Raw genomic sequence first — 22,626 nt, forward strand, 5'->3', positions numbered from 1 at the left:
CCCACTGTTGTAGGCTCAGAAACCTCAGCATCTAGTCAGTTCACCTAACCCTAATCACAGCTCTGTGAGCAGTCCCTTCAGTAAAGTCTCTAGAATATTTTTGAGTTAGATGCTGTTTCCAGAACAGATGCATAGCTGCCGTGGGGACTCCTGTCACAGAGCACCGATCCTCTCCTAACCCAGAGCAGGCCCAAGGAGCATCACCTCGGGAGGGCTCTAAAAACTCAAGTCCTTAGGACTGGAATTTTAGATACTGTCTCACCGTCCTGCACTCAGCAGCCCAGGCACTGTGTGTACCAGAAGCTCCTCTGGGCAGTAATTACCTGGAAAGCAGTCCCAGCAAGTGCCTGCCCTCTGCACCAAGAAACCCAGACAGTGGCTCAGATTGGCTAGGAATTGCTGACCTCCACAGATGCTCACAACTCTGTTGAAAATTGTTGAAAGGGCACTACTTGGAGAATGTGCTGTGCTTCTGCTGCACATGTGATCGGAGGCAGCTGCTGCTTATGAACTGGAAAAATAGGGTTACTGGCTGAGCAAGGGACAGTTTGAAGGCACGTGAAGCAACCACAAAATGATTCAGGGTCGTAATTCTCCCAAAGGATGCCATGACTACATTATGAGAACAAAATCAAACCAAAAAGAGAAACAATGATGCCACGTACAAACTGTGGCAACTACGGAAGCATTAAGCACTAAGATTATCTTTTCCTGCTTTTTTTTGTGTATCTGTATGTGTGATCAGGATGTCTCCCCATTCAATGTTGTGGCCTGGCACGGGAACTACACCCCATACAAGTACAACTTGGAGAACTTCATGGTCATTAACTCGGTGGCCTTTGACCACGCAGTAAGTCTGCACCATGGAGGGGATCTGGGGATATGACAGCCCTTAGGTGGGAGGGTCCAGAGTAGGTCCCCGATATTCAGATTTAACTTTTCCAAAATACCCTTGGAAGCCCAAGATATTGTCATTCCTCATTGTGCGGACAGGAATTTGAATCACTTGTGGCCAGGTTTTGGGGAAGGAGTAAATAACCAGCTACTGGGAGAGCTAAGCCTGACATGCCACACTCACCCTTGAACTCGGCTTAGTTCTTACACGAAGTTTCACAGTAACTCCCATAGATGGCTAAAAACTTAGTTTCTTCTTGGCAAATGTATCCCCAAAAGAAACCAACTGCTAATGTCAGTGATAAAGTCATGAGAAAGAAACAGCTCTGGATTTGGAAAGTTCTTGATCCTGCTTACAAGTGCTGAGTCTGCTCTGTCCGGCTGCCTACTCCAGTGCCTCCACTCCGGGCTGTTTTTAGCAGTGAGGGAGCAGACAGCCCTCTTCTAAAGTTCCTCAGGATATTCAGTGCCTGAATTTAAAAACAGAGAAGGTCTAAAGCGTGAACTCAGGGATATTTTTCACTCAATTAGAGGGCCACAAATAGGTCCCTGGTCTATAGGGCAAGCCCCTGAGGCCCCACATTCGTGATAAAGTGCTAGTTCTGCGATCCTGGGGGAAAGTTTATTTTGCAGCCTAGTTCATAATAGATTAACTTTAAAAAGCTGGAGGGATAATTAGAGCAGAAGCCAGAGAACCAGAGACAGAAAGATTACTCTGAGCCAGCTCAGCTCATCTCTAGGGGAACAAAACTACCTTTCTGAAGAGCAACAACTCTTAACAAAACCAAAAGGGAAAAGAAAATGAGGCATCAAGCCCAAAGCAGCATTAAAAAAAGATCCAGAGACATGCATAGAGCTTTATTTGCGTCTCACTACCCTTTCTTTAACAGTTTCAGATAATTTCTTAAGGCAGATGAAGAAGTGTAAAGTCTCACAGCAATAGGGTTGGGATTTTGACTTGCACAGGTCCAATCTTTGTACTGCTGCTACCATTATTCTCCCAAAATCCAGGTCTGATCATTCTACCGCTGCATTAGAAAACCTTTGCAGCCTCCCCATGCGTTTAGGATTGTCTGAGCTCTCAAGCATACTATCTGATGCTCTCTACCATCTGGCCCTAGACTAGTTTTTTCACTACCAACTCTTAGCCCTTGTGCCTTCTGCCAATGCATTCTGGGCTTTAGCTTTCTTGCCTCTTAAAAAAATCTCTGTGCATTTTGATGTCCTTCCTGTTTTCTATGCTTAAAATGCCTTTTCCTTTCCCTTCCTTCCTTCCTTCCTTCCTTCTTTTTCTTTCCTCCCTCCCTCCTTTTTTTTTCTCCTTTATTTTCCAAGACCTTCCTCAAATATCACCACCTCTTTGAAGCCTTCCCTGATGCTCTTAGGTAGGTAGGCACTCTCTGTAATCCCTTGGAGTTCTACTTATAAAGTGAGATCACCCTTGGCACCTTGCTGTGGTCAGTTGTCCACACACCTGCAACCCACCACCACAACTAACAATGCTAAAGGCGCAAGGAATAGGTCTCTTTGAATCTCAGACCCTAACATGGCATGTGAGAGCAAACATGATCATTGATTTCAATGAAATTGAATCTCAATCTTTCCAATTTTAGAAAGCTTCTAGAGTTCTTTTAAAATTTCAATATTGTCCCCCCAGCCTATGCCCTCTACATTACCACCACCTAAGCTAATGATGTAAGTGATATATTTTAGATATGAGAGTCAAACAGGGGTAAGGAAAGCAATGAGGATACCATCTGGAATCTCTGTGATGCCCTAAAGAGAAGTATATCCTACCTACATCTGTACCAAAAGTTTGATTCTATTTTCACCTCACTCTGAGCATCTATTCTGCAGAGAACTCCCTGCAGCACATCCTAGCTCTGGTCATTCTGACCTGAGGTTTGGAGGCAGGCATGAACAGGGTCTCAGAACCACAGGGTGATACTTGCATGAAATAGGGGCTCAGCAGGGTGAGAAAGCTGCCCCAAATCCTCTTAGTTGGTGTTAATTCATTTTGCTTCAAGCACAGCAAGAGCTGAATGTCAGATGAGTGATTTCTTCACCTCAGCGATAAGCTCAGTCTTCTTAGCTTGGCTTGTGTGGCTTCATCAGAAATTACAGTATCAGGGTGCCTGGGTGGCTCAGTTGGTTAAGCTTGAGACTCTTGATCTCAACTTCGGTCTTGATCTTGCCGTTGTGAAGTTAAGCCCCAGGCTGGGCTCCAGGTTGCGCTCCACGATAGGCTCTGCGATATGCCCCACAATGGGTATGGAGCCTACTCAAAAAATCAAAAACAAAAACCTAGAGTCAGTTTGGAAATCCCTTCCAGTGTGAGTGACATGTGTACCATTGTCCAGTCACCTCCCTTCCATCATGGGCTCAGCATCTCCTTGTGCTTTCACAGGACCCATCCATCTTCACAGTATTGACCGCCAAGTCTCTCCGCCCAGGAGTGGCTATTGCTGATTTTGTCATCTTCCCACCTCGATGGGGGGTTGCTGACAAGACCTTCAGGCCTCCTTATTACCACAGTAAGTCTCTATTTTACCAAACCACATTGGAAACCAAAGAGACCACAAAGCATGGAACATTAGCCTTTGAGAATACCACTTAGGGGTCTCTGGACACCATACTGTGCTGGCTTTCAGGATCCTGTCTCTGGAGGCCCTAATGCTGCTCCTTAGATATGTAGTTGCTGAAACCCCATGACTTCCATGGAGATGGTAGTGATGTGTTAACTCTGAGAAGGAAGTAATGCCTACAGCCCAGTTCCTCTGGCCCTAAAGAGAGAAGATAGGCCAATAAAGTTTGAAGCAAGATGTTTCTTTACATTTCAGATGCTTCTTTGTGGGGAGAGGGAATTGTGGGATATTGTTGGTTAGTTTGTTGTTTTTGGAAATTTCTTTTCCTAAGTCTGGTTCAAGAGCCAGTAAAATGGCCTTCTCCAATTATTTTGGTGGGATAAAAGAAACTGCAGTCTGCACTAGGGAATGGACCCCATTCTGAAAGCAGTTTCTGTGGAGCATGTGTTGCCTAGAAGACAGATTTAGATCTTACTAAATCTATTATTAGATTTTATTTATTTTTATTTTATTTATTATAAATCTATTATTTTATTTTATTTATTATTACTAGCTGCTAATAATTACTGACCATTTTCTATGGTTCTGTTATAAGGTCTATAAAACTATTAAACCACTTAATCTTCAAAGCAGTTATAAGAGGGAGGTAGTATCATTATCCCCTTTTTTTCAGAAAGTAAAACAGGCATGAAGGATTAAGTAATTTGGAAAGATGGAGTAACTTGCTCAAGGCCTCACAACTAGTTAAATGGTGGAGTCAGGATTTAATTGAAGGCAATCTGATGCCAGAGCACACACACACACTCATGACCACTAACTGATGTGCCTAGCACAGTGCCTGATACACAATATGCATCTAATAAATATTTATTTTATTAGTAAATGAATCACCACAAACGAAAAAGGTATTTCATGGCTGCAGTTAATGAAGTTGGCATTTTTAATAGTCCAATAGCTAGCCATAAATCCAACCTAAAGGTTAGTGTACAATTCCACTTCCTGAAGATTTCATTTTTGTACATAGAGTTCTGGAAAGACTCTGAGGTGAATTTCAGCAGGAATATTCATAAAAACAAATCCCTTTCCTTAGTCAAACTCAGGGCCTTCTGTCCCTATACAGCTCCCCTTTATCTGTACCAGCTCCCAAATACCCCAGCTTAACAAGATACAACAGTGCACAGAATAGGCAATTTAGGCATTTATAGGAGGTACAGAAGTAGGGCCCTGAGGATGGAAGAAAACCACTGCATGGTAAAATTCCAGCACCACATTTTTCCAGTGACATTGTTATAGTGGAGGAAAGGATACATTTACCACTACAAAAACACCGGAGACTTTGTAAATAGAATCAAAACAAACTACCATCTTCTCTGAGGAGTGTTCTCTTGGAAGTTAGTCCCCTAGAAGACGCGATATCCAGGAGAGAGATTTGCTTTAGCTTTAACTTAGCCTGTACCTCACATGCTAGTTCTTGATAATTCATTATCTCACCTAGTGAAGTTCTTGTGGTAGAGGTTTTCAAATATTCTTGTGTCACTATCACAGGCGGGCTTGTTAAAACACAGGTTCTTGGGCTCCACCCCCTGAATTTCTGCTCCAGTAGGTCTAGGATGGGGCCTGAGAATCTGCCTTCATAACAAGCTCCCATAGGCTGCTGATGTTGCTGTTCCAGGAACCACACTTTGAGAACATTAGTAATATAAAAATCACTTAGAATGCCTACTAAAAAAATTTTTTTCCCAGCGCCCACTCTCAGAGAGTATAATTAGTTGGTTCTGAGGTGGAACCTCAGAATCTGCATTTTGAATTAGCAAGTCAGAGAAGTCTACAGGCCACACATGGAGAGATGCTGCCCTGCAGCTTGTCTCCCTGCCTAGGGAGCAGCCTACTAGAGCTATCTGAGACAAGTTTGTATTGTGCTACAGCTCTCAAGCCACTTTGGTTTTTATGTAGTTCAGTCTCCTAAAACAAATGACCTTGTGAAATGGCTCATAATATTTTTTTAAAAGACTCTCAAGTACATTTGGCCCAGGATAGATAGATATCAGAAAGGTATGGTTGCCTGAGTTAGTTGGAAAAACCACAGAACCCCAAGCTAAAATTATTTTTTCCAGAGATATTAAAATTATTGCTTTAGCAATAATCAAAATCTTTGCTACCTTGATGTGACTTTGTAGGAGAAGTGCAGAATTATTTCTGTAGAAACATTGCCTCCAGTCATCTTAATGTAGTTGAGCCAACTGGATTCAGCATTAATCAGAGAGGCAAGGCCTACCCTCCCCTGTCCTTTGAAATATAGAAAATGATATAGAAATGTCATCATCAAAGTCCTTGCTACCTAAATTCATATTCAGATCAAAGTTGAATTCTGGTATTGCTCTCTTCTTAAAATTAAGCTATGAAGGTGACCCTGGGGACCCATCCTAGGTTGAGGAGGATGACAACATATTTCAGTCATGAGCAGAACTGCTTTGAAAATATAGACATCTTACAGTTGCTTCTTTTCCTCTATTTCTGTTTCATGGAAAAATGAGTAGAGCTATGATCTGGGTCTTACTTTCTCTACAAGGGCCTGCAGTAGCATTTTGTTTCCTAGGCAGGATGACTATGGCTGCCTGGTCAATGACAGAAATATTCTGACACTTGGTTATACTTCACATGTAAGGAAAAGGGTTGGGGCATCTATCGTGCCAAATGTCCAGCTTTTCAGGGGTTGCCAATGCCGTAGCTTTCTGCTCTGTTTGTGGTCTGTGTTCTCAGCCCTTTCATGGGACAGACTATGAGAATAACTTTAGATGAGCTATTTCTTACTCACAGCATTTAGCACAGTATCCAATGACACATGTGGGTGGATAGATAGGCAGATGGATGGGGTGGGGAATGGACAGATGGGTAGATGGGTGAATGAATGGAAAGGTACCTCAATTTTCTCAGGTATTGTATTTCTTTAATTCTTGCCCTAAGTATGTGGCTTTTCTAATAAAGAGCTTTCTTTCAAAAGAAACATATGATAGAAAGAGTGCAGACGTTGTGATTTTTGTCAAATTTTGCTGACTTCAGAAAGCACAACTAGGACCAATGGACTTCACTTATATATATATTTTTTTTAAGATTTTATTTATTTAATTTGACAGACAGAGATCACAAGTAGGCAGACAGGCAGGCAGAGATAGAGAGAGGAGGAAGCAGGCTCCCTGCTGAGCAGAGAGCCTGATGTGGGACTCCATCCCAGGACCCTGAGATCATGACCTGAGCTGAAGGCAGTGGCTTAACCCACTGAGCCACCTAGGCACCCTGGACTTCACTTATATTAAAGCAAATTTCCATTTAATATGAAAGACCTTTCTAAAACCCAGAGCTTTCTAAGAGTATGGTAAGTTGCTTTGTTGAGTAGAGAGCTCCATTCATAGCAAGCATGTAGGCAAACCCCAGGAAGTAATCTGTCAGGAATAATATAGAAATTCTTCTATATTAAGTAGAAGTAGTGATCCTTTCCAATTTTAAAATTTTAGGATTATATGAAGAGAATATCAATGGAAATAGAAAGAAAAGAATGAATCTAAGAGTCATTTTGGAGGGTGGAAAATAAGATGACAGATTCAGATACAGAAGAAAATGTTTGTTATGCTCTATAGCATTTATGGAATGGTTTTTATAGCCCTAAAATCCTTTCACACAGATTATTGTTTGATAATAGTCTCCAAGTCTGGGGTTCTTTCCATTACATGACTCTTCCATCAAGACTTTCCCATACATAAATTCCATCTTGGTTTCCTGGATTGGGAACCAGAAATATGGTGATACCATGTACTATTGTGGGGCTATCAGATCTGGAAAAGAAGATGATTTTAATATAGGATGTATAAGCCTAGATGATAGGGCACATCTATTCTTTATTATAACTTTCATTTTAATTATAATTAAAATTCTTGTCTGAGCAATGATTTTCTTTAGATCCAACATTATTTCTTTCAGGCAGTGGAGCTTAAGACCTCTAATAATCCACATGGCCATCAAGTAGAGTTTTGCCTACCTAGAGTTTCACACTAATGAATGTTTGGGGGGAGTGGGTTCGCATCTATCAGTATTTGTTGGGAATCCTTAAAAATTTATCAGATTCTCCTACCTTCTTGGCATTCCACAGAAATAATGCTTGAGAGGTCTTGGTACTTTACAGGTCTTGCCTTGAATAATAAAAATAATACTCTTTCAACCTTCCCAGGGAACTGCATGAGTGAATTCATGGGACTTATCAAAGGTCATTATGAGGCAAAGCAAGGTGGGTTCCTGCCAGGGGGAGGCAGCCTGCACAGCTCAATGACCCCCCATGGGCCTGATGCTGACTGCTTTGAGAAGGCCAGCAAAGCCAAGCTGGCACCCGAGAGGATTGCTGATGGTACCATGGTAAGCCAATCTAATGCCAGGCTCTGGCAGCTTCTGGGCTTCCCAACCTTCTCGAGAGGAGTGGCTTTTATTTATTTATTTATTTATTTATTTTAATTTCTCCAAAGACACAGACATGGAGTCAGGAGAGGAGAGTGTGTCTGTGTGTGTGTTTATTCCCATGTGTGTATGCACACACCCCTATATGTATACTAGACACCTGATGTGGTTGGGTAGAAAGAGCTTTGGACTTGAGTCAGACCTGAGATCAACTCCTAGCTCTTAGTTCCTGCATGACCTTGACCAAGTCACTTAACTTTGTGCTTTCATTTTCCCCATCTGTATAATGGGTGTGGTAGCCATCCTAGCAGGTGGCTATATTCAACCTTATACACTGTCCAGCACTGTTCAAATACAAGGGAATATTATTAATATTATCTGTATCCAGTCCAGAGTACATATGCAGTTGAGGTAATCCTCTAGGGCTACAGTCCCCAGGGATGCAGGATGTCACCTTCTGTGGAGTTCAAAGCCAAGGAGGATCAGGAAGCCAGGGCTTGTGAGCAGCAGTTCTCAGCTGTTTTCTCATTTTCTTTTGCTCTACTTTGGCATGGGATGAAATTGATGGGACTGAAAACTTGTTTTGTATTCTTCCTGTATCAGGCTATAAACAGTAAGCCTGAACACAATCACAGTTGGTGGCGGTACTTGATTTTTATTTTATTTTTGCATTCTTGGAGGTGGAGTTTATGGACCACAAGGAGTAATTTTATGCTCAATCATATGCAAATTTGCTTTACATTTTTAAACAAATGTCTTCAATGCTACCTGACTTTAAAATCAATAGCACAGACCTGCTTGACTGCATGCCCAGATTGCAAACAGAAAACATTATCTGTCCCTCTATCCAATGCAGTTTGTTTTCAGTCCCAACTCTAGGACCAGAGTTGATGGAGCTGATCTGCACCAGGAGGGTGCAGAGTCCCATCTGCTTGGCCTTGGCTCTCTTTCTCTTTCCAAGGGCCTTTGCAGAATTATATCTCTGTGAGATGTGATTTGACAGTCTCAATCAAGCTATTGTATCCAAAGGCTCTTTGAGGTCTATGGGCTACCCAGACTTGTCACTCAGTAATCTTTGGTGTCCAACTTGGCTTTGGACAGTCAGTGTTATCAGGAAGCAGTGTTCTGCATCAGAGAGGCAATGACAAGACTGTTTATATGAGGAACAAGACTTTGGGAAATGCCTGGGGCACTAGGCAGAAAGAGCTCTCCTGTGGAAGGGATTAAAGGCAGGGGAGACTCTGGGTAGCCAGAGAGCCCAGACTACTTGGCAGGGGAGGTCCTGGCACACTACCTAGACCTAACTTTGGGTCTCCATCACCATTTCCCATTATATAATTTGGACCCAGGCCCATCGATACACCTTACCCTTATTCCAGTTTGGAATAAACAAACTTTATACAATACTTTCTTCACAGCTCAGCTGGAATGGGGTTTTGTCACTCCAGTTAGACAGCAAGGCTCTTAAGAAGCAGTCCTCAAAGAGACAACAACAAGAATAGCCATAATAATAACACATATCTGAATAGAGCATTATAATGTACACAGTACTTCCATATGTTCTCATCTAGACCTCATATCAAGCCTGTCATGGGAAGTCAGGCAAGGACAATCATCTCCATTGTTCTCTACATGAAGAAGCCAATGTATATTAGATACCAAACATTAATGTGGGTTCTCAGAGTTGTGACACAGTAGAACTTTAACTTCCTTTTGTCCATCCATATTTTTAAAATTTCTAATAATGTGAACATGTAAGAACTGTAGGGTTTTATTCCGTTTTTGGTTTTATTTTATTTTTATAAGCCACACTGGGTAGGGAAATCAGCAGTTGGTGAAGCTGGAATGTTTAAGCTGCACCAAGTACTTGCATATTCTTTCTGTCAGAGAGAAAATCCTCCTGAACACAGTGGGACATCCACCACGCAAAATCTTCTAGGATAGGGTTTTTTAAAAGTGCTACAGCCCTTCCTGCTTCCTCCTTCCTACTTCCTCCTCCTCCTTATGCTGTTTTCCTCCCTCTCTTTTCCCCAGCCCATCTCTTGATCAGAGTTCTAAAAAAGAAAGCTCAAATCCTAGCTCTTCCACTTCTTAGTGCCATTACCAGCCACTTCCCAGCTTTGAGCCAGAGTTTCCTCCACTACAAAATGGGGAGCATGGCCTCCCCACAAGGACATAGCCATAGTGAGTGATGGCCCCTAAGAAGATGAATATTCCTAGGATGTTTTTGCTTCTACCTTTGGATGTAGTAAATTTAGGTTCATAATGCTATAGGACAATGTGAGGCTTACATGCCCAATTCCATTTTAATTGAATTAAATGAAACATGGAAATCAGAGAAGTTAAGAGTCCTGCACAGAGTCTCACTGGCTTCTAAGTGGTGGCACCAGAGCCAGAACCCCAGGTGTGAGCCTGCTATCCTCACTATGTTAGCACACAACTTATTATTCAAAGATTCTGCCTACCTACATCTTTATTCTTGACATCAAATTGAATATGTTTTGTTATCCAACTCACTTATTTCTTGCCCCCCTCTTCATTTCCTACAGGCATTTATGTTTGAGTCTTCTCTAAGTATGGCTGTCACAAAGTGGGGGCTCAAGACCTCTAATTGTTTGGATGAGAACTACTATAAGTGCTGGGAACCTCTCAAGAGCCACTTCACCCCCAATTCCAGGAAACCAGCAGGACTTAACGGAGCATTGCTGCCATAACTGAAAATGGATTTATGTGGTTTTTGTTTAGAATCATGCCCTCTGGCAGTATGGAGGAGGGGATGGGTTAAAATGGGAACTCATTTTTTTCACAGGCAAGTAACTCAGGCATTTGGAGAAATGTATTTGGAAAGTTCTATGTCAGCTTAATTACTCAATAAATACTTGGCTGGTGTTCTGTGGAAGTAGCAATTGGTCATAATCAAGTCTTGATGAGGCATACCTATATTGGCCAGGACTGGGGGTCCATGAGATTGACTCAAGATCAAGAGCCCTTCACATGAGTTTAGCCTGCATGCCTTTATTCCAGGAGTGCAAATCCATGGTGTCTATCACAGACCACAAGACCAAGCCACAAGGAAGGACCATGATCAAGGGTCCATAAGGAAGGACCAAGGCCAAGGTCCCAGGCATAGGAAAGCATAGGTGTTCAGCAGAGCTCTATACATCCAGCACCATCCTAAAACAGATGGACAGCCAGGCCAGCAGGCTGTCTGATCGTGTAGTCATGTAGCAGCCAATATGGATGATTATGGACAAGAGGCCCAGCCACTAAGAGTGAGCATCATTCACTCAGGGGACCAACTGCCCTGATTTCCCCATTGAAAGCCCCATATCTCAAGATACGCTAAGCCTGATCAAACCAGAGTACTTGGGCCCCCTATTATTCACTCATATATCAGTCCATTTGGCAACCTTTCATTGAGTCCTTCCTATGTGTCATCTACAGCATGAGACACTGGGGGTGAATGATTGAGAAGAAAGAAGTCATCTCTTCCCTCTCTTAGTGAGCTCACAGTCTGCGGAGATCAGGGCCAAAGAAGATTAAGGCCCCAGCACAGCAGAAAGCCAAGCAAAACTGAGGCAGCACATGGTGTATAAACGCTGTTCCTAACAGATTCCCTCCTGTGGCTGGCATCCCTTCCAGGGGACTGGGCTGCCCAAGATTTTGGGGGTGAGCTGATTTGGTTCTCTTGGAGAGAATAGACAGGGAAATCAGAACAGAAAAGAATGGCAAGTGTGTTTTTTACTCTTCTAGTTCTATAGATTTAGCATATCACTTTGTTACCCTAGTAATAATTTTGATATGCTGCTATCAAGTTTTTATTTAACAACATGTAGTGAGAGTCAGCTATATATCAGGGCCTAGAAATTAGGGTTGCTAAATAAAACACAAAATGCCCAGGTAAATTTGAATTTCAGATAAACCCTGAATAATTTTTGGTACAAGTTCAGACATATAAACCTGTATTTTTATTTGCTAAATCCAGCATCCCTATGTGGGATATGGCGCTCCAGGAGATAGATATGGTTCTCACCCTTATGGAGGTTACATTCTGAAGAGGGAGACTGATGAAGTAAACAAAATAATTACAAATTGTGAAGCACACCAAAACAAAACAAACAGGAACTGAGATGTGAATAGCATATGGGAAGGGGAAATCATTCTTTATAGAAGATCTTCAATGAAGAAGTGCCTACAAGATAAGAAGAAGCAAGTCATTGGAAGGGTAAGGTTGGGCTGGGGGTATAGCACAGAGGAGGAGTCTTCTAAAACAAAACAAACAAAACAAAAAGCCTTGTAGTTTCAAGGAACTAAAAGAAAAGCAATTGTGCAGAGCCCAGGAAGCAGGAGAAGGCCATGGCGATAGTCTTGGCAAGACACAGCATTGTCCTAGACTAATGAGGTGACAGCAGAGACAGAAGTGGGTAAATCCTGAGAGCCCTTGTTCATGATCTGTATGCAAGGGATGAAGGGAGGAGCAGTTGAGGACAGAGCCAAGATGACTGGTAGGCTTCTGGCAGTGGTATTTCATGGTCGCCAACAGTAAGGTGGCAACAGAGGCTGGTGTGCCTTCCTAATGTTCCTTAATATAAAGAACTCTTCATTAAAAATGGAACATTGTTAACTAGTAAACCAGTCAATACCTTTAAATAAGCATTGAAACTGGCCACTGTAGCAGAAGTTGCTAGTAGTCTGCCCATCTCCCACCAGCAAGCACCAACCGGTGCTGACCAGCCAAATCCACTTGCCTGCGCCACACTCGCAACTCTGCCCAAGGCCCAAACCAGAAGCCACCAGAAGTGCTGGAATTGAATGGCCCTGGGCACAGCCCTCAACCCATGACAAATGGGAATTTGTGGATAAACACTCTAGCCCTCTTGCCCCACACTTCTGAGGCTTGTGTTTGGCCCGGCCGGCCCCTTGAACTTCCAGAGCCGGATGAAGCTCTGCTGCCCACGGAGGTCATGTCCAACAATGCACTTGGGATTAGCTTCCCTGGCCTCCCTTCCCCACACTCCTGGGTGCTTCCTAGGCTCTCCTCTCAGATGACCCAAACTAAGAGGACCACTCAAATAGTTTATTCCCAAACTCCAACTTTTCCAGAATAACCTCCTCTAAATCTGCTCATACCCACGTACCTAGACTCTCATCCATTTCTGTTCACTCCATCATCACTTTGGTGGCCGAGCCTTCCCAGAGCTGAGGAAACATTCAGCGTTTACAACCATGCGGTCCCAGCCCTTGTGCTTTATCTCCTCTACTTTATCTTATTGGCAGCAACTCCTCAGCAAGAGACAATATTTCACCCACCCAGGCTGTTCACGCTAATTAAAAAAAGATTTAGTTTCCTTCTGTTGTGCTTCAGATCAGCAAGAAAGATCTGTGCCCTTTCCTTAATGCCCTATTCTCGAAGATACCTTCCTCTATCAAGCTCCTGAAGAGATATACTATCTCTTTCCTGAGAAATAAAAATTCTTAAAAAATTAAGTTTCCTCCTGATTAAGTTTTCTCCAATGACAAGAGAGTTTTCTGACAGAACCCCTTGGCATCATTACATATTTTCCTATCTGAGATGCAATAGAAGCCACTCTTCCTCTTTTTCTCTTTGAGACACTTCTCTCACAGCTTGGACAGTAGCAATGGCTCTAGAGCAATGGTTCTCCATAGGGCCAATTTTGTGCGCCTCCCAAGACATCTGACGAAGTCTAGGACATTTTTAGTTGTCGCAACTGAGGAAGTTGCTACTGGCATCTAGCAGATAAAAGTCATGGACCCTGGTAAACAGTCTAAAGCGCACAGGATAGTCTCCTACAGCAAAGAATTAGGCAGTACTGAATGCCAATGGTGCCAAGGTTGAGAAATGCTGCAGCCACCACAGTGGTTCTTAACGTCAGCTGGACCTTCCATCTCCTGGCAGCTTCTAAAACTGCCTGAGGTATGTCTCAGATCAATTAAATTAGAAATGCTGGGGATAGAGCCCAAATGAATTTATTTTAAGTTCTTTTAAGTTTTTAATTTTAATTCCAGTATAGTTAACATATAGTATTGTCTTCATTTCAGGCGTACAATAAGGTGATTCAACAATTCTATGCCTTACTCAGGTGCTCATCATGACAAGTGTCCTCCTTCATCCCCATCACCTGTTTCACCCATCCCCCCACCCACCTTCCCTCTGATAACCATGAGTTTGTTCTCTATAGTTAAGAGTCTATGTTTCGGTTTGTGCCTTTTTTTACTTGTTCATTCATTCTGTTCCTTATATTCCACTAAGGTGTGAAATCATAATGGTGTTTGTCTCTCTCTGACTTGTTTCACTTAGCATTATACTCTGTAGCTCTGTCCACATTGTCACAAATGGCAAGACTGCATTCTTTTTTATGGCTGAATAATATTCCATTTTATTTATAAACTGCATCTTCTTTATCCTTTCATCTATCAATGGGCACTTGTGCTGCTTCCATATCATGGCTATTGTAAATAATGCTGCTATAGGGGTACATGTATCCTTTCAAATTAATGTTTTCATAATCTTTGGATAAATACCTGTAGTGCAATTACTAGATCATAGGGTAGTTCCATTTTTTTTTTTTAAAGATTTTGTTTATTTGACAGAGAGAGAAAGAGAGATCACAAGTAGGCAGAGAGGCAGGCAGAGAGAGGGGGAAGCAGGCTCACTGCTGAGCAGAGAGCCCGATGCTGGGCTTGATCCCAGGACCCTGAGATCATGACCTGAGCCGAAGGCTGAGGCTTAACCCACTGAGCCACCCAGGCGCCCCGGATAGTTCTATTTTTAACTTTTTGAGGAAAAACCATACTCTTTTCTACAGTTGTTGCAACGATTTGCGGTTTTGCAGTTTGCATTCCCACCAACTGTGCATGAGGGTGTTTTTTTTTTTTTTAAATGCTCAGGTTCTCAACTTTATTAAATAAAACAACATCAGTGAGAAAATTGTCAATGCATTTTTTTTTAAAAAAAAGATTTTATTTATGTATTTGACAGAGAGAGAGAGATCACAAGTAAGGCAGAGAGGCAGGCAGAGGGGGAGGGGGGAAGAAGGCTCCCTGCTGAGCCCGATGGAGGTGGGCGGCTCTATCCCAGGACCCTGGGATCATGACCTGAGTCGAAGGCAGAGGCTTAATCCACTGAGCCACCTAGGCACCCGTGTCACTTCATCTTTGATACAAATATAAGTTTGTATCCATATTTGTGAAGTAGCCATGCAGATACAGATTTCTAACATATTACCCTGAAAGCAGATAGACCGTTGGGTTCCTTTTTCCCTACATCCTAACTAACACTTGTTTCTTGTGTTTTTGATTTTGTGCATCCTGACAGGTGTGAGGTGATACCTCGTTATAGTTTTGATTTGCATTTCCCTGATGATGAATGATGTTCAGCACCTTTTCATGTGTGTGTTAGCCATCTGGATATCTTTGGAAAAATGTCTATTTCATGTCTTCTGCCCATTTCTTAACTGGATTATTTAATTTTTAGGTGTTGAGTTTGGTAAGTTCTTTATAGATTTTGGAAACTAACCCTTTATCTGATGTGTTATTTACAAATATCTTCTCCCATTCTGTAGGTTGCTTTTAGTTTTGTTGATTGTTTCCTTTGCTGTGCAGAAGCTTTTTATCTTGATGAAATCCCAACAGTTCATTTTTGTTTTCATTTCTCTTGCCTCTAGAGACGTGTCTAGCAAGAAGTTATTACGGTTGAGGTCAAAGAGGTCGCTGCCTGTGTTCTCTCCTAGGATTTTGATGATTTCCTATCTCACATTTAGGTCCTTCATCCCTTCTGAATTTATTTTTGGTATATGGTGTAAGAAAGTGGTCCGGTTTCATTCTTCTGCATGTAGCTGTCCAATTTTCCCATCACCATTTGTTGAAGTGACTTTTTTTTCTAATTGCATATTCTTGCCCTAAGTGAGAGGGTTTTGTTTTTGTTTTTGTTTTTGTTTTTTTGAAATTCCTCTAGTTAATCCAATGCACAGGCAAGGCTGAGAGCCACTGTTTTGGAAAACTACCTTAGAAGCAGTAGAGCGAGCTTTGGTGCCCAGGTGGGGCATCCGGAGAATGTGGGAAAGAGGAGAGGAGTTAGAAAAGCTAAGGCCTAGGTGTAAATTCTTTATAAGTTAGAAGTTAGTGTGCAGTTTCTGTGTTATGATTTTCCAGAGTGATGAAAAAATTCATCACTATGGATTTGAAGTAAGTTCTGTCTCAAAGTTATCTTACTACTAAAATTAAAAAAAAAAAAAAAGCTTGAGAGTTGACATTTAAACTTCATTACATTTAGTGATCAACTAACCTTCATTTTCATATTATCAACTTTATATATAACTGCATCACAAATCTGAGGTATGCCCAAAGTTTATCCTTTTGTGAGTTAGTATAGTACATAGTTAAGAGAACAGATGCTAGAGCCAGACTGCCTGGGTTAAAATCCAGGTTCTACCACTTATTAGCTGTGTGACCCTGAGAAAGTTACTAAACTTCCCTCAGCCTCTGTTTCCTCAGCTGTAAAATGCAGGTACTTAATTACCAAATCCAAGACTCTGGAATTGAGACTGTGCTTTCAAAGCTGAATAAGTTTGTGCAAGTGGCTTAACGTCTCTGAGGCTCACCTTCCACATGTGAAAGAGGGAAATTATTTGTTTCACAGAGATTTGGTGGGGGTGAAATAAAACCAGGCATTGAAAGCTGGGTTTGGCACATAGTGAGCATAGGGAAATATTAGCCATTACTTTTGTTACTGTTTATTGCTGTTGTTGTAACTCGGTGAATATGTATTCATTCCTCCCTCAGTGAGGCTACTGTGCCACTTACTGTAGGTGACACCGGAATGAATAAATCAAGATCCTTGTTGCTAAATAAACAAGCATTCATGGGACACCTAGGTGGCTCAGTCGGTTAAGCATCTGCCTTCAGCTCAGGTCATGATCCCAGGTTCCTGGGATTGAGTTCCGAATGGGGATCCCTGCTAAGCAGGGAGCCTGCTTCTTCTCTCTCTGCCTGCTGCTCCCCCTGCTTGTGCGTGCTGTCTCTGTCTGACAAATAAATAAAATCTTAAGAAAACAAACAAACAAGCATTTAGATGATGATTCTCATGCAATAAGTAACAGAAGCCCAAAGTGTACAAAATTTAGAAGGATTTCTTTCATCATCTTTTAGGTCTTAAAGCAAGAAAATGATATTAAAGCTCAATTTAAGATATCAAGAGTGCGTATTAATAGCTCAGTTAATGTGAAAATTAAGACAGATTCTACACTTTGATGTAAGTAGTTTGCATATGACTAGCTACAGAACTTTTCCTGGAGGAATCTTGCCTCATCATGTGTGCCTTTGGGACTCTAATTAGCCTACTTTTGGTTTTTTTAAATCTAAAATTATGGGGTGCCTGGGTGGCTCGGTTGGAAAAGCATGTGACTCTTGATCTCCCGTAGGGAGATGGAGCCCTGGAGTCCAGGGTAAGGCTCTGTGCTCAGCAGGGAGTCTGCATCTCTCTCTCTTCCTCTGTTTCTGCTCCTCCCCCTGTTCACACACCCCCCAAAATAAATAAACAATCGCCTAAAATAAATAAATAAATAAATCTGATATTACATCAGAAGCTTCCACATAACTCACCACAGCACTATCAGCAGCACATACCTTGTAAAAACCAAGTGTATGCAATGCTATACGTTACCTGGAAGAGAAATTTAACAAATAGAGCAGTTTTGCTTACCTGTGAGCATTTATTGCCTTTATTTTGGATCCTATGAATAAAATTAAAATCTAAAAGACAGGTATATTTTATGACATGATTTCTCTGAATAAAAAGACATGGTATTTATGCATGCATTCAACTGTAAAAAATTGTAAAACTGAAAATCTAGCATTAGCTTAAGAACTAGGACTTTATCTCATAAAAAGGAGTCTGAGGTTGGCAGGTTGGGCACCGAGTGATCCTGGACTCAAGTTCATTCTGGTTTTCCACTACGCAATTTTTGGCAAGTTGTTTTATCTTCATTTCATTTCTAGGCTTTATATCCACACTCTTAGAAGAAGAGAAAGAAAAAGCAGGAAGGGAAAGGAAGGATTTCTCCTTGGGAATTGTCCTTTTTTTTTTTTTTCAGGAAAGGAAGCCCTTCCCACCAGACTTTCCTGATGTCTTATGCTCAGGCTGGATTCCATGCCCATTCCTGCCCAATCCCAGATTCATTCCCTGGGGCTAGGGTCGTGTCTACCCTGCCTTGGATAAAAGGACTTCCACCAACCTCCTGAAGAAATCAGGGGTTCTATCAGAAGGAAAGGAGGGGTAGTGGGTGCTGCTGGGCAAGCTGGTGCCCACCAGGGATACGTTCCTGTGGGAATCCAGCAAGAACAACATGGGAAGTGTTGGGTTTGAATCTAACATCTTCACTCTCACAGCCCCAAGAGACAAATCTGTGAATACTTGTTTTACACAGGAAATGCTCCAAACATCTGCCTGATTTCTCCAAATACATCTTCATTAAAATGGCTTTTTGAGTTTCCTGTATATATGAGATAAGGAGGTTGGTAAGCAATTGTCTCAATTATCCCAAGTCTCATTTTCAATCTCAAACAGTGACATGGACAATCAGAGCCATTATTCTTAACTGAAACCTAGACTCCTAATCCTCAAATTAGCAAGGTTTCTTGAAGAGTAAGACAAGTTATTTCTCCTCCCTAAACCTTTCCTATAGAATTGGGCCGTGAGACTGGCAGATCTTCAAAGATTTTTCTGACTCTAATGCCCTGTATACCTGTGAATGTGCTAGAAAATCTGAAAGTACAAGTGGCAGGCCCTAAGCCCTCCAGAGGCCCCATTCTTTCTCAGTACCCAATTCCACAGAGCATCAGTCTTCATCCCATTGAAAGAATGGTTAAAGATCTGCCCTCTGGAGTCAGCCTGCCCAGATTTAAGTTCTGACTCAGCTGTTATTAGCTGAGGACTCAAGCAAATTATTTAACCTCTCTAAATCTCTTTTGCATAATGGGGATTTTTAAGGTATGTTGTGAGCTGTGTAAAGCCCTTTCTTTAGTTTAGTGCCTAGAATACAAGTAAAAGTTTAATTAAGTGCTAGCTGCTATGTTTTTCTCCAATGTACTTTCCTCCAAGAAGGAGCTCTATCTTCTTCATAGAAGTATCCTCAGTGCCTAGTACATGACCAGGGCTCAGTAAGTGTTTGATCAATGCAGGAGATCTGACAGCCAGTGTCCTAGAAGTCAATAGGACACAGGCTCCTCCACCCAAAAGGCTCCAGGAAACAGAGCATTTCCAGTACCAGCAGACTAACAGCAGCTCACTCCCCTTGCAGCTTGCATTGGTGCTTCCTCCCAAATACCCTGATAGGACCAAACACTTCTGTGCCACCCCTTCTGCAGAGCATGATTTTGGAGGAGAAGCTGACTCCTCCTAGATAGAAGTCTATCCAGACTCTAATAGATGGCTTCAGGGTAATTGACCTCCCTTATTTCCATCTACCCTCACCCAAGCCACTTCATATAAAAAGTAGTAACTCTTTGACGCTGTCTCCATCCTATATGAAGCATAAATAAAACACTCTCTAGCAAATTTCATGTTTTCGATTATGAAACATAATGTAAGTAAAAAAAAATGCTTAATCATGCAAATGCAGTTTCAAGAGTTTACACCTTCTCCTCCTACTCACAACAATTTCATATTGCAACCACTGAGTCCTTCCTATATTGATTTCTGGAGCAGCATCAGTCAATTGCCTCCTTTCCCTACTCCCACCCCCAATATTTTTAGAAACTAATTATTAAATAAGAGAGGAATGATTTCAATGCAATTGGTGATAGAAGTAAAGAATTAACTCAAAACTGATCAGGTGATATTCCTTGTGATTACGGAGGAAAATAACTTGAATTCTTCTTTTTTTTTTTTTAAAGATTTTATTTATTTATTTGACAGAGACAGAGACAGCAAGAGAGGGAATATAAACAGGGAGAGAGGGAGAGGGAGAGGGAGAAGAAGGCTTCCCGCCAAGCAGGGGGCCCAGTGCGGGGCTTGATCCCAGGACCCTGGGATCATGACCTGAGCCGAAGGCAGACGCATAATGACTGAGCCACCCAAGGGCCCCAGAACTTGAATTCTAAGGGTAAGTTTGCTGCAGAAATCTGCAGAGATCAGATGTCAGACTTTCAGCTTGACTTTAATCTTTCAAATCCTGAAGCTTGGCAATGAGACCAATGCACACTGAACTTTCTTGAGATGTTGAAGGGTATACAGGTGGATGACTTAGTTCAATGTCGCTCCAGGTCACAGTATCAACAGAAAGGGTCTCTATCTCTGCTAGGGAAATGGTAGTAAACAAGGAGGCCAGCAGGGAAATAAGTGCAAGCATTATAATCAGAGGTACACACAGATCCTCTACTAGAAAAACGATAAAATTCTATGTGAACACCATGTGTCCTATGTGTTTCTGCTGCTAGAAAGTAGCAGCAGAAACTTTGAAATTTAGTCTTTGAATATATTTAGAGCTAATTTTAAGGTGTTGTCCATATTTTTAAATCATGCATATTTGATCAAGATAGTTTCACATACAGATCTCTAATCTTTTCAAATACTCCATTAATGATCCTGAAGAATGGAGAAATAACCAGAACTCTGTATCTTCCCCAAAGTTATGAGACTGTGTCAAGTGCTACCAAGAATGAGGAAAAAATAAAATGGAAAGTAAGTCAGGGAATGAACCCAATGGAATTTTGTCTGAGCATGAATGTAATCTTTTCCTCTAGGCAGGATCTATAACAAAGGGTAAAAAGACATAGTATTTAACAAACCAGCCTGTTACGAAGTGATATTGTCCTGGAGAGGGGAAGGGATGTCATATACAGATAAAGGAATATTAAGAAGACTGGCTCCTTGTGCATGTGCATAAAGGGGAACTAATAGAGATAATATATTTAGACTTTCATAAAGCTTTCGACAAGTTCACATCCAAATGAGTCATCCTGGGATTAGCAGGGACTGCTTTGTTCTTCACTCAGGGCTGTCTCAAAATTGAAAATCATTCTTAGCCTTGTCTTACAACAGCCTGATTACTGGTCATCCTCTAGCCTTTCTTGCCCTGAGATCCTTGTCCAGATTTAGAATGATCTTCCAGGAATGCAAATCTTATCAGGTTATTCCTGCTTAATACCTTCAGTGACTCCCATTGCCATCAGGATGAAGCCTAAGGGTCTTAATTGTGGTAAGAGCCTTATGATGTGGCTCTAGTTCCTTGTCATTTTTGGATGCTCAGCATTTAAACCACTTTGTTTGGGAATTCCTTATCTGCCTCATACTTTAGAGCTGAACATGCCATGCCCTTGCTTTTTCAGCCTTCCCTGCTGATAGAAGTCAGGCACAGCCAATCACATTCTCCCAAATTCAGGAGCAAGTGATGGGAAGATATGGGAACCTTGAGGATCTCTCTCTGGTGGTTTGGTGTTTTTTTTGTTTTTGTTTTTGTTTTTGTTTTTTGACAGAGAGATCACAAGTAGGCAGAGAGGCAGGCAGAGAGAGAAAGAGGAGGAAGCAGGCTCCCAGCCAAGCAGAGAGCCCGATGCAGGGCTCAATCCCAGGACCTTGAGATCACGACCTGAGCAGAAGGCAGAGGCCCAACCCACTGAGCCACCCAGGCGTCCTTGGTGGTTTGGTTTTAATAAGCTTGAGCTTTTGGGCCCACAGAGGAGGCAATACCAGTGTAGGCCCCTGTGCCCAGTGCTCAGGGCCAGCAATAATGATCAGACGCATGATAACATTAAGCACTCAGAGGAGGTGGTTATTGGTATTCTCACCAGACCACTTCTGGGTGCGATTTGGGGCATTGTTTGTGGTAATAAAAAATCTTTAGGAATTGATTAAACTCCTAGGAACATATTGCTCAGTAAATTCTTGATGTTAACAAAAATGTTTTACAATCAATAAAACTAAAAGGCAAGCTATGGAATGGGAGAAGGTATTTATAAATCCAATGATGGTGTTGGTGAGAATGTAGAGAAAAAGGAACTCTTGTGCACTGTTGGTAGGAAAACAAACTGGTAAACCACTTGTGGAGAACAGCATGAAGGTTCCTCAAAATTTAAGAATAGAACTATCCTAAATATCCTAAACAGTTCCAACCTCTCATCACTGTTGGTTCCCTTGGCAACCAGACCCAGGCTTAAGTGTGGTCAAAACTTAGCACAGTAACCTAACAAGACACCTCTATTTTATCATTAGAAAATCCTGAGGGTTTTAGGAACTCTGGGCCAGAAACAAGGACAAAGACTAAATATATATTTATTATAAATCACAGTATCAGAGGATTTTACTTTAATCTGAAGCTGTGATTACCTCCTGGTCATTTTGGACTCCTTGTGCCTGGGAAATAGACAAAAAAAAAAAAAAATTTCCATATTAGCAGCACTAAATGACCTTCATAAGGAGCTAGGGTTGCTACTACAGAATGGGGGCCCAGGGGATATATCTGGAATCCAGGGGAGTCACTGGTGTTTCTCAGTACTTCCACGTCCAGTGATGAATGTGAACAGGTAATTGCTGCAGCAAAGGCCTGATGATACAAGAGCAACCAAGGTTCTGGCCTTGCAGATAAAGGTTCTCTGGCTCCCAACAGGCAAGCATTCTAGACCTTCTAAAGTGATGGCCAAGGAACGAAAATCTAGAGTGTTGTGGGGGGAAATGATGAATCTGTTA

General features: G+C 41.8%; 1 protein-coding gene across 1 annotated transcript in view; it reads left to right on the plus strand.

Moving 5' to 3' along the window:
- Positions 1–10,821, plus strand: part of HGD (homogentisate 1,2-dioxygenase) — a 43,083-nt gene extending 32,262 nt beyond the window's left edge. The window contains exons 11-14 of the mRNA XM_059388101.1: positions 746–850; positions 3,302–3,428; positions 7,702–7,883; positions 10,472–10,821. Of these exons, the coding sequence (XP_059244084.1) occupies positions 746–850; positions 3,302–3,428; positions 7,702–7,883; positions 10,472–10,636 (579 nt within the window). The 3' untranslated portion in view covers positions 10,637–10,821. The remainder of the gene's footprint in view (positions 1–745; positions 851–3,301; positions 3,429–7,701; positions 7,884–10,471) is intronic.
- Positions 10,822–22,626: the final 11,805 nt, after the last annotated feature.

The sequence above is a fragment of the Mustela nigripes genome, chromosome 2 (assembly GCF_022355385.1).
Source record: "Mustela nigripes isolate SB6536 chromosome 2, MUSNIG.SB6536, whole genome shotgun sequence".
NCBI lineage: Eukaryota > Metazoa > Chordata > Mammalia > Carnivora > Mustelidae > Mustela > Mustela nigripes.